Source organism: Mercenaria mercenaria, chromosome 2 (genome assembly GCF_021730395.1).
Source record: "Mercenaria mercenaria strain notata chromosome 2, MADL_Memer_1, whole genome shotgun sequence".
NCBI classification, from domain to species: domain Eukaryota; kingdom Metazoa; phylum Mollusca; class Bivalvia; order Venerida; family Veneridae; genus Mercenaria; species Mercenaria mercenaria.
Genome location: NC_069362.1, coordinates 35,217,330 through 35,230,231, shown reverse-complemented (window position 1 = coordinate 35,230,231; position 12,902 = coordinate 35,217,330). Strand labels below are relative to the sequence as shown.

The window sequence follows — 12,902 nt, the reverse complement described above, 5'->3', positions numbered from 1 at the left end:
TTGATACGGAGGTCATTTAAGACTGGTGAATGACCCATAATTATTGATTTAAGGTCAATATGTTAAATGTCCAGTAGACAGGGACCAAATAATTTCTGTTCCTTGTCAGTTACTTCATGCAAGTGCTCTTGTTATAATTGGAATGGGGGCCTCCGTGGCCAAGTGGTTAAGGTCGCTGACTTCAAATCACTTGCCCCTCATCGATGTGGGTTCGAGCCTCACTCGGGCGTTGAATTCTTCATGTGAGGAAGCCATCCAGCTGGCTTACGGAAGGTCGGTGGTTCTACCCAGGTGCCCGCTCGTGATGAAATAATGCACGGATGGGCACCTGGGGTCTTCCTCCACCATTAAAGCTGGAAAGTCGCCATATGACCTATCATGTGTCGGTGCGACGTTAAATCCAAAAAAAAAAAATTAGAATTTCCAAACATCACATAATTATCAATTAGTCCATGACCTTTGCTCATATTTACTGTTATTCCCCTTGTTCCAATAAAAGCAGTGTGTTTCCCATTGATTTGTTAAAAAATGATGAAAATAGCAATGATATTGGGGAACATAATGGTGACAACTATCGCGATTTCCCTTTTTTCAATAAAACTGAATCAACATTTACCCCACCCGCCGGGCGGGATACATATTTAGATTTTTACATAACTGAAGTAACTGAAGAAATATTACAGTCTCAGAAAAATACCAAACGTTATAGTAACATATCAAAGGCTGAATTGGATTCCCTGCGAAATCTTTCACAAGATAAGAATATTATTATAAAAAAGGCAGATAAATCAAATACTGTCGTAATTATGAACACAGAAGACTACCGAAATGAGGTGTTGAGACAGTTAAATAACGACATATATTACGAGAAATGCACGGATGATCCTACAGATACAGTACAGCGTAATATTTCCGACTGTTTGGAGGACTTGGAAAAGACAAACAGCAATATTCATAATGAATTCGATACATTTCCAGCGGACATTCGTACCCCTTGTTTCTACGTCCTGCCAAAAATTCATAAAAGTCCAGACATCAATTTACCTATACAGTACCTTGGCAGACCTATCGTCTCAGCGTGTAATTCGCCAACTGAGAACATTTCTAAGTATATAGACTTTGTACTTATACCGCATATGATTAACTTGCCGTCATATGCGAAAGACACTACTGACTTTATTAATAAAGTGAAAAATATGAAAATTAAAAGTAAAAACACATATTTGGTAACACTAGATGTATCATCTCTTTATACTAACATCCCACTTAATGACGGAATTGACGCCTGCAAGTATTTTCTACAACAGGACAACCGTAACAGCAAATTGTCGACAGAAGAAATTTCCCATTTGCTGAAACTTGTACTTGAAAATAACTACTTTAAATTTGGCGACAATTATAACCTCCAAAGAATGGGCACGGCCATGGGTAGTTCTATGGCACCAACTTATGCATCCCTGTTCATGGGCAAGTTTGAACATGACTTCTTCCAATCTCGGGACATCAAACCAACACTGTGGTTAAGGTTTCTTGATGATGTGTTTATGATATGGGACCATTCGCTTGACGAGCTGCATTCATTCATCAATGAAATAAATAGCTTCCACCCGAATATTAAGTTTACTCACACCATATCGAATAAATCCGTTTCCTTCTTGGATGTTCAAGTATCGAAAAGCGATTCGCTTCAGATTGAAACAAATATTTATGTGAAAGAAACAAGCAACCATCAGTATCTCGACTACACTTCATGTCATCCGAAAATGTGCAAGGACGGAATTCCTTAAAGTCAGGCCAAACGTTATAGGAGAATTATATCGGACGACGATTCATTTAATTCATCACTTCATGAATTACGTGACTTCTTTTTAGACAGAAATTATCCTAAATCTGTGATAGATGCAGCTTTTGAAAAAGTATCACATATGACACAAAGTGACGCACTTAATTCCTCAACCAGAGACAAGAAAAATGTACTCCCATTCACAGTGGTATATAATCCGTCGTTACCAAATATTGGCCGTTCAATTAATAAATACTGGGATCTTTTAAAGTTATCAAATAACAAAGGTGTCAATTTTGTGCATAATACGTACAAACCTACTGTAGCGTATAATCGGCCTAAGAATTTGCAAGACTTTTTGATAAGCTCAGAGTTTACGACTAATTGTACGAACATTTGCGCATCTGAAAGTTGTAAAAGAAACCGTTGTTCACATTGCGCGCGTATTAATGCTGGGACATCATTTACGAGTCACGTTACAAAGGAGACATTTAATTTACGTCACAACATGAACTGTCAAACTAAAAACGTGGTGTACTTAATAACATGCAAAAAGTGCTAAATGCAGTATGTTGGACAAACTATGCAACCTGTTTCCAAACGTATGAACAGCCACAAATTTGATATTTGTAATTTCATTGACTCTGCATTCTCTTCCAATGTTGCTACACACTTCAATACAAATAATTATTGTATGAATGACTTCTCATTTATGCCGATTGATATTGTCAAAAATAATATTGACCGTCTCTGTAAAGAAACTTTCTGGATCCATAAACTAAAAACAAAAAGTCCAGAAGGATTAAATTCAAAACTGCTATTTACAATAGATTAATTTCATGAATATTATGCATGTGCAGTTGTGCATTTAAGCATATACTCTGGGAACTATTCCGTTTTTTCCTATCACCACTTTTTTATATAATCTTACTATAGGAAATTTTTGGTATTTTCATATCCGGGATAGTACCTTGTAGATATAATTATATGTATTTGCATTTTGATATTTTGATTAACGTTTTCCCGCCATTTGACGTTACGTTATCAGTTTTACGTCACGTACGTTGTTTATATTTGTATGTGTATTATCCGGATGAAGGCGTTAGCCGAAACGTTGATGAGATAAAAAAAACTTTATATAATACGTGTTGTTGTTGAAATACCTATCACTTTAAAAATGCTTATAATTCAAAAAAGATTTTGAGCAAAATTAACCAAACCTCACAAAATTTTCAATAAGCACATAAGCTTTGCTCATATATTATTTTATCCCCTTTGACAGAGTTTTACCTCTTGATTTGGTAAAAGAAAAGTTGGAAATGCTTATTAATCAAAAGTTGTTTAACTAGAATCACTAAACTTAAGCTAATTGTTCATGCTCATTACCAGAAGCTGTCAACCGCTGCCCACATCAGTTCTCTGAGTGCTTTGATTTTAGAAGAGGTATTGAATTTCGACGTATGGCTGCTGCAGGGCTGTGACATCCAAAATGTCATGAAACTTAGATAAGCATTGACAAAACAGCTAAATAGGTTTGATTTGTAGATGGCACGTACAAAAAAGAGGCTTTCTAATTTAATTAATTGAATCTGAGAAGCACTTTAAAGTTCTTTGAATGACTACAATTACGGAGGCGCAACTAATATGTAAAAGAATTGCAATGCAAGATGTATCAACCGTCTCCCCTAGTACAGTTTGATCCATAAAACCAAGGTGTCTTTCTACCATTACCAACACTCCATAATCAACAATATCACATTTCACTTAGATGATTCACAAATTCAGATTAGATTTTTCCATTCATTTTTAACCCACCATAGCTATTGTGATCAACCTTTATCCATCGTCGTGCGACGTTCGTCAATTTGACTGTTAAAACTCTATAGGTCACACTTTTAGCACAATCTTAATAAACTTGTTCATAATATGACCCTCAAAAAAAAGAATCTCGGACGAGTTTGTTACTTTGTCATCTGGGGTAAAAACTAGTGTCAGTTAATAGGAAAACACTCTAGAGGCGACATTTTCTATCTCATTAAGTTTTTACGTTACCAGTTCACTGGTTCCCTCTCTTTGTTGGAAGCTAGTTGAAAAAGAACTAATTACACTTCAGAGGCGGCGCTAAAGACCGCCACTTTACTAGAAATGTAATCAAAGAAAATGGATGAGTTGATTTACTTACTTTCTGTAACAAGCTTAAGACCTTTTTTCCAAAATCGGACAATGTAGTTACACTTCTGGACATCTGTCTATATATTTCGCCCTAATTTACAAATATTAGAGATTTCAAAGTCATCGTATTATCTTGTTAATAAAAATGTCTGTTACTGTTAAACCTATGTGATTTTTGACGGGTTTCATCCGTTTATGCGCATTTTTGACCAAGGGGAGGAGACACTGCTGCAGATCTAGAGGCCGTGCTAAGAACCAGAGTTGGAGCCAGTGCACATTTAATTTCAGGGTGTTAATGTGAAGAGAATAGCCCATTTGACAATAGTTTTCACGGCCAATGCAATATGGAATTAAACTGAGTAGTGTAACCTATGTGGTAATCATTATAATAACAAACTTGAAAGTGCTCTTTTATTTTCCGTTGTTTTATTGATTTTGTTTTGTGTTTAGTAAGGCTTTTAAACTAGATTTCCTAAAAGTCTTTTTGATGGACTTGTAAATAGCCTAGTTTTTATAAGGAATTACTTATATTATGGCTAAAAATTATTATCCGCATGTTCTAAAGATAACAATCTAACTGATATTGGAATGTGTTCATAATATTTATTCCCCATTCAAATCTAAAGGATATAGTTTTGTCTTTGACCGTGTCCTTGTGTTTGTGGCTATGTATATAAAAGTCATATTAGGTTTATATTAAACTGCTATCCTGTAACAACTCATTAAGATTAGTTCTCAGATGTTAAATGAATTGGTATTTCATACAAAAAGACATCACGGAAATTCATGAGCTATGAAAAAGTTGCAGTTTTTCTTTTGTATTAATTTTTGTATTAATACATGGGCAATACATCCTGTCTTAAAGCGTAGATTCTGATTAGACAAGCTGAATACATTCTGCAGTTAATACTAACAGTTGTATATAATATGAGATTAAACCTTTATAGTATGACACTAATATGAACAAAACGGTTATATTACTGATATAAAGGACAATTACTTTTTATTATGCAAAGATGATTCCAATAATAATGAGAGAGATATCAGTGAAATTATCACTTCACTTCATGGGGCCAACTACAATTATTAAATATTGACTCAATATGACTTTTGTATACACAAATACAATGTAAGGCTATAGAACCACTGGCGGAAAATGCCTCTGTATATGTTATACCATACCCTAGGTATATTATAAGAACCATGATCATGAACGGGAAAGTGCACAAACTCATTTCAATCGTACATTTCTCACCTTAAACGCGCAGTTCGGTGAATGGGTATCAAGCATATTGAACATCTATTGTGCACCTGTCACATTGTCTCAATATTTCATATTGCAGAGATACTCCACATATTTGATGCTTTCTTCGACGTTACAGAAAAAACAAACGTGCGTGAAATTCCCTAGAGGTCACAGCAGTGTGCACATGTTAGGCGAAATGTAAACAAACAAAAACAGAATGCAAAATATTCACAGTTCTACAATAAAACCCGAAACGAGGGAATGAAATTCATCTTAGATATGATTTTAAATTTGAAGTCATACATTGGTATACATCTGCACTGTTTATTTAATTCATATTGCACATTTATACTGCATATACACATTTTAGCGTACACGTGTAGTTAAACGACGACTGACATACATTTTCACATCAGCCAATCAGAATAGCGAAACTTCACTCGGGAAGTTCAACCAAGCTTTTTGTGTAAAGCTGAAATACTTTAAACTACGCGTAAGAAATATTGAAGAAATTTGACCGGTACAAAATGGAAGATAAATCACCACTTGTTCAATATACACAGTACACATTTAGCGAACTGCACGTTTTAGGTAAGAACTGTGCGATTAAATGGGTTAGTATATTTTCCCGTTCATTTACAAGGTCTGGTCTGGTCCCAGTGTATAGAACGACAGACAAATGGACACGGACAATGTTAAAACTATACCCCTTAGATCTTGCCAGTGGATAAATATCTCAAAAACATGACATTTTCGATTTGACTGTTATCTTAGAACATGTGGAATACTAAATTAAAGCCGTAATTTATAGTAATTTTTTCTCAACTTTTTATTCAAACTAGGCTACTGTGTTTAAATGTCAATCCATAAGATTTACAGAATAACATACCATGACTAAATTCACACCAAAGTTAAAAATGAATATGAAAGAGAAATTTCAAAAGTACATACATTTGTAATCATATGGATTGCTATAGAATTTACACTAATCCGTTTAATTCCAAAATTTATTAATCATGAAAATTGTTGTCGGATGGGAAATTCCCCTTTTAATATATTAAAAGTATCATATACAAGTAATGGCCCTATACTTCAGCGCCACTAGATATGTTATAATAGAGAAAAGCAATATTAATATGTCTCAGTAAAGTTTAAGCCTTAGGAAAACGGATAACTTGTTGATAAGTAAAAACCATTATATAAAAACACCCAAACAGCAAAAGGGCATTGGCTCTGCCTCTGGTTCTAAGCACCTCCTCTACAGCGCTGGCTCCTCCTCTTGGTCAAACATGGACATATATGGATGAAACTGTCAATAAATCACGTATGTTATACAGTTATAAGACATTCTTTTCAAAAAGATCGATATGGTAACTTTTAAATCTTTCTTTAATTTATGTAAATAAGTCCAAGTTTATAGACACATGTCCACTTTCTGTTTGAAGCGGTCCGATTTCCCAACTTTCAAAAGTCATCACATGCTTTCGCTCTGCAAATCTACTTCCATGCTTATAAAGTATAATTATTTTTGAATGGAATTATATTGCCCGTTTTCTTTTAAATAAGGTCTTTAATTTTTTACAAAAAGTAGATAATCTTTTTTCAACTCACCTCTAAAAAGGGACGGAGCCAGTGTTTACATGCCGTGCATTTGTCTATAAATAAACAAATTTACTGTCTGTTTATTTGGATGGCCTTTGTGATCATCCTACCCTGAGCAGTTGGAAGACACACAGTTTTGTTGTTGGTAACGTGAAAACTTTAAAGTTAAATAAGTGGTATCATGACAATTATCTAGATTTCTATTTAACTTTCATTTTATATAACTAGTTTCAAGAAAAATAACTAGTTTTCCACTTATTTAATGAAATAAGGTTTTGGAATAACAGGTAATATGAACACTTTCTAGTTAATAACAAATTTCGTGAAAAAAAACTAGTTTACCACTTATTAAGTGATGTCACTTTATGGCACAAACAAGCAAAAAATCTTGTAAAGATAATTTTATAATCTTCTTGAAGGTTTTCGAGTTTCCACTTGCTAGATATTTAACTTACATATCCATCATTCGCAAAGCGAAACTTTTCGTGAAAACTAATTGATTAAGTGGTGACAGAAATATGCCACCATAACAGTACAATACATTAGGTTAAAAATGAACTCGCTGTAAACCTTTATGGCTGAGCACATTATAAATGTGTACTACCACAAAAAAAGCAATACGTTCTGTGAGAGGGATTAGGGGCTTGGATTTTACATGGAGCCAATAATTCTTTTGCCTTCTGTGAAAGTCAGAATATCGTTTTCAGAACTTGAAAGCCAGATTATTTTATTCAGAGTAAACTAAAGATAATTCTTTTTTTTTTCTCAGATTCTTTTGGTTACACATATGTCATTCAAAACTAACAATTACGATAAAGAAATACATTCTGTATCGAGTAATTTGTCTAAGTTCACATCAAATAGCTAAATGCAAGTCTCTTTGATTAAAGTTTTAAATAAGAAGTAAATAGACTCAAATTACAGTTTCTTATTTTGAGCACAGTAATATACATCCTTAAGCAAAAATGGTAAAACATTGCTTTTAATGTTCATGTACATGAATTATATATTTCATACCTAAAAGATAAATGAGCCCTACGCGGCAAAGCCAGCCAAAACTGGATTTTGATCGGGACAAATTAGGGGGTTCGAGGGGCATGCTCCCACGGAGGAAAAACATTAAATTGCAGGATAGCTCTGGTACATTTCGATGTATATTTAGAGATATACTCTTTCCACTTCTGGATTTTGTTTGACATAATAATTATATCTGTGAATATCATGAGCATGCCCTTATCTCTGGACCTGTGTGACATATTTGATGTTTGATAAAGATCAAACATATATTTGAATAATTATTGCTTTTCTAAAGGTAAAACAAAGGTGATAACTGTCTAGACCTTATACAAGGTACATATAGAAAGGGAGAGAAGCACAATAGCTTGTGTAACTTGAAGACAGTAGGTCTGTTTTCTGACCTCCCCTACACTTTAGCTTAATATAATACTTAACTGATATCAGATTTCTTTTAACATGCTCTGAGATCTGACTTCTAAGCTTTAAAAGGTATATGCTTATATATAAACATTATTATATATGGGTGTATGTATACAAGGGCGTAGGAGGGTGGGGGAGACTATTCGAGGGGAACCACATCCTGCAAAACTTTTTTATTTTAAACACTAAGTCATGTATTCTGCTGAGTTTTAAGACAAAGTCATTTCTGACATTAATGGAAGTTTCATCACACGTGTTTTACATTTTTACCTGAAGAAAAGTTTGCATCTAGAATGAATTTTCTATATTAAAGTGTTAAAAATTATAAATATTGTTATTCACTTTCTTTGGTCTATGTGTTTTAGATCTAAGGCGATTTCAAGACTGAAAATTATGATTGTCGGTTACTTTAGGTTTTAGTACAAGCCTTGGAAAAAAGTGCATTTTGAGTGGCAAGTAAGATCCTTGTAGGAAGTGGTACTGTAAGTGATTTGGAATTTTTCAAAAGTGTAATGTTGAATTCTAGTGAACGTTTATCTTCAGTATGGTCTTATAAATAACAAGAAATATCTTTAAAAATGATGGTCGGCGAATTGTAATAAGGAAAGAAGTTTATGAATTTTTCATCTAACATTCATCTTTCATCTAACATTTTTCAAACTGCAAAACTAAACACCGCACTTAAACAATTTAAATGGTTCTCTTTTAATTTTTCGCAAAGGTTTCGTAGGGTTGCAATTTTGTTTCGTTTATCCTTAGACGAATAATTACAGCAGTAGTTTGATGAAGATTCATGAAGCGGTTCATGAGAAGAGGTCATTAAACGTGTTTATATTTTTAGCTAAATTGGCCCCTATCCCCATTTGTAACAAAATAGCAGGACCTTACGATATTGTTACACATCGAGTTTGATAAAAATCCATTACATTTTAGTGGTTAATGCGAAGAAAGGCATATCTACTTTTAGCTATAGTGGTCCCTAATAGGGCCCAAGTTCCTATAGAAATAAATTTGGAAGAGGACCTTATAATGATGCTCCAGACCAAGTATGACAAAGATCCACCAAGCTGTTCATGAGACGCTGTATAAAGGCATTTCTAGTTTTAGCTCTAGCAGCCCCTAAAAGGGGTCAAATGTTCCAGCTGAACAAAGTTGGCTGCGGGCCTAATAAAGATGCTACAAATCAAGTTTGATTAGAATACATGAGAAAAAATCAATTAAAGGATTTTTTTTATTTATTATTTTTTATTTATTTCTAAAATACGCCAACTGATCCCGCTTTAACAAATGCATATTCGCTATTCATGAATCTTTGGACAATGACGTCACACCTATAAAAAAGGTGAAGATCAAGCAAAACATACAATTGTAATTATTTCAATATTTCTGTTTCATAAGCAAAGTTTGACCGTAGTCATATCACATAGATAAACTGTATGCAACGTACCTTCATTTCAGTGTAATGAGATTCAGTCATTATATAGCATATATATAATGAAACAGATTTCAACTGAGTTCAATATTTGCATACCATACTAAAGAAAAATATTCATATATAATAAATCAGTTAAATAATTTAATATAACAAATATATCAAAGCAAACAAGTACTCATTTTAATATGCAATCTGAATAAGTCACAAAAGCAAGAAACCTTTTCATATACAGACGACAATTGTAACAAGGAAAATCTTTTAAAAAGCACTTCTCTACATAAAAGACTCTTATCACACCCTTATTCATGTGATACGCAGACCGTATTCAGCTCTTTCTTTAATCTGATATATGTTGGTATTTGAACAGGTTTTTATCATATTTATTAAACTTACTTATCATTTTGAGATATATCAATATTCTTGCTAAATATACTGAGCCAAAGTTAGCTTTAAAACTGTGAACAGCGTCGTTTAGGATAAACGCTTTGTCTACATTTCACTCAGCGTAGCACAATCAACAGAGTGAAAGAAATTGAAACTCTCGTCCAATCAGGCAGAGTTTTGCATAAATCTTCCATTTTGATAAATTATCTATAATGCGTTATCTAGCAGTTTGATTTGCAAACTGAAGTCACGTGGCATAGGTAACGAAAACGAATTTAGACGGCGTCGCCGAAAAAGGAAATATAATATATAAAATTACACCACAGAGCTTTAATACTTTGAAATCAATCGCGCACTCTGCTTTAGCATTTTCCAATTTTTAATTGTTGCTGGAAATGCTGCTTTTCCTTAATTATGAGTATTATGTTATAATGTTACGGGTTGGATCGGCGCTATGATAATAATAGTCCGAGGCCCTAAGGGTCAAAATGAGTTCTATTAATGTCCACATGTAAAATCGGTTGGTAATGATACACGACAAGGTTGAACTTTTCTGTATTCAATTTATTACAACCGTTTACATAGTAAAGTAGTACAGCAACACATTCTGAAAACAAAGGTTAAAAGGTCAATCAAAGTAATCGCAATACACAATACATAATGCACGTGTTGTCGTAAATACCGTACATTCACATTTAGAACATATCAACAAACGCGTCTAGTGGCCAGTTAACATATTTGTCCTATAACTCTTATAACACATTTAGTTACACATAACACATATCACATCCTGTAACTTACCATCTATTGGATGAATGATCTGCAACTGCACATCAATCTCACACTGACTTCACTCAAACCAGTGACTGTTACTTAATACTGCAAAGCTGAATGCTAACAGTACATAAAAGAGAGAATTGTGTCATTCTGAAACTCACTATCTTATCAATTCACAATTCTAAAGATACGAGGTGGACAAGGTTGACGGAATTGTCTCCCTTATCAAATCTTAAATTTTCTCCATTAGACTAATAGAAAACTGACCCTGTTACAATAATATATGTACTAACAATATCATATAAAACATTACATCTATAAGCAATTTTAAAGCAAAAATATGACTTTCAGAGTAATGGAAATAGTTTTCTTTTTTAATCTTGACTTGGAGTCAGATTTTTTTCTCAGTTTTTTAAGAGTAAGATTTTTTTTTCAAGGAAAAGTAGTCAGAAAAAACTCTCAGCCCCCAGCCCCCACTCCCCATTTCAGTATATCAAATGTGGTCGGCCCCTTAGAAACGTTGAATGAGTCTTTCTTTGTTCAAACGCATTTCTGTTGCAGTTTTGCACAGTTGTTTTCATGGTTTAGTATTGTCAGTGGCTTGTCGAGCAGTTTGAAGCATGATTCGGTTATATTCACGCTTTACGAGGTTGATATGGAAGAGACCTTCAAGTCTTGTCAAGACACCTGGAAAAAGTTAGGAAAATATGAATTGTATATGATGGCAATGTATACAGTTTTGCAAAACAGTAATTCGTAGATGTATATAATAAAGAAATAGAATTCAGTTTTAAACATAATTTAGCGACAAAATTCAGGCCATACCTATTCATTTATTTTACACAATTTGCAAATATGGTTTAAATGAACTGTGAACATTACTTGTTTGTACCACTAATTCAAATGATTTAAAAGATTGTGTGTGTCTGTGTTTTATTATTAATTCTGTATATAACCTGAACGTGCTTTTCCATATTGCGGGTGACCTCTAAAGTTAATGTCTAATAGACGAGTGTGCATTATTGAATTGTCTTTTGCTTTAGGGCTGGAGTAATCACCGATATCTGGAATCCCCTAATTGCCAATAATTCAATGTATCCTCAAAAATGTTTGTCATGTTTGAAAAAGTGAACGCATCTCGAATACTTCCTAGTCAACACTATTTATGAACCTGAAACAAGCAAGAAAATATATTTATTTCGATAAAAAGTGAAAACAGCATGGTTGTAGGAAAATGATGCAAAACGCATAAAATTGGCAAGCATGAAGTGACACCGTAACATGCACACCAATTACAACGATAACCCCTTTCCTCCTCCACACACACGTACGCACTTACACAAAAAGAAGGAAAATTGATTTTCTTTTCCTAAATTCCATAGTGGTAAACATTTGTCAAATCTCTACTAGTATAATTCAAGAGTTTGTTGCAAAGTGTAACTGTGTACCTTAGTAGGAAGATAAACAACACGGCAAGTTCAGTCACAGAGTGTAGGATATGTTCTGTATCATAACATGACTTAAGGCACTGTATCTATTTTGTTCACATTCATTAAGTTACAGAAAACAATCTAGTATAAGTGTAGAATCAAGGAACACTTGCATTTAAGTTAATACATTTCACGTAACGGAAATAATGAAATAAAATGACTATCCACGCAATCAAATACGTAACAGAAATAATATTAAACTTGGCCCTTCACACAATAAAACGGACAAACGTTAGTTATCACTTATATGCAGAAGAAATACTTATTTAACTCAGCTTCTAGTCACACACAGCTTGAAGATTTATGACATCATGTCCTGGAAAGCCTCTGCTCCATGCGGTGCTATTATTAACATTTATGTATTCAATTACATTTGGTCTTAGCGATACTATTAAATTCTTGTTTGCTCGTTTATACTTCTGTTTGGACTGGCATTTCAATGTTACTTATAACTACATTTTACTTCACATACTCTTCCAACAACCCTGCTAATGGATGACTGAAAGTATATGCAAGCCGCTTGCTTCAGAAAAGAAATCGAGTTTGGCAAGAATTCTAGATGTTAGCAGCTAAAAT

At 33.7% G+C, this 12,902-nt stretch overlaps 1 protein-coding gene across 1 annotated transcript; it reads left to right on the top strand.

Annotated features, from left to right (window-relative positions):
* Positions 1 to 806: 806 nt before the first annotated feature.
* LOC123562105 (uncharacterized) lies at positions 807 to 1,787 on the top strand. The gene has a single exon (XM_045354756.2). It carries the CDS (start codon positions 807 to 809, stop codon positions 1,785 to 1,787), a length of 981 nt encoding a protein of 326 aa, XP_045210691.2.
* Positions 1,788 to 12,902: the final 11,115 nt, after the last annotated feature.

What these genes read in the sequence shown, in the direction of transcription:
- LOC123562105 (XM_045354756.2), top strand. Translation starts at nt 807, where the DNA reads ATGAACACAGAAGACTACCGAAATGAGGTGTTGAGACAGTTAAATAAC.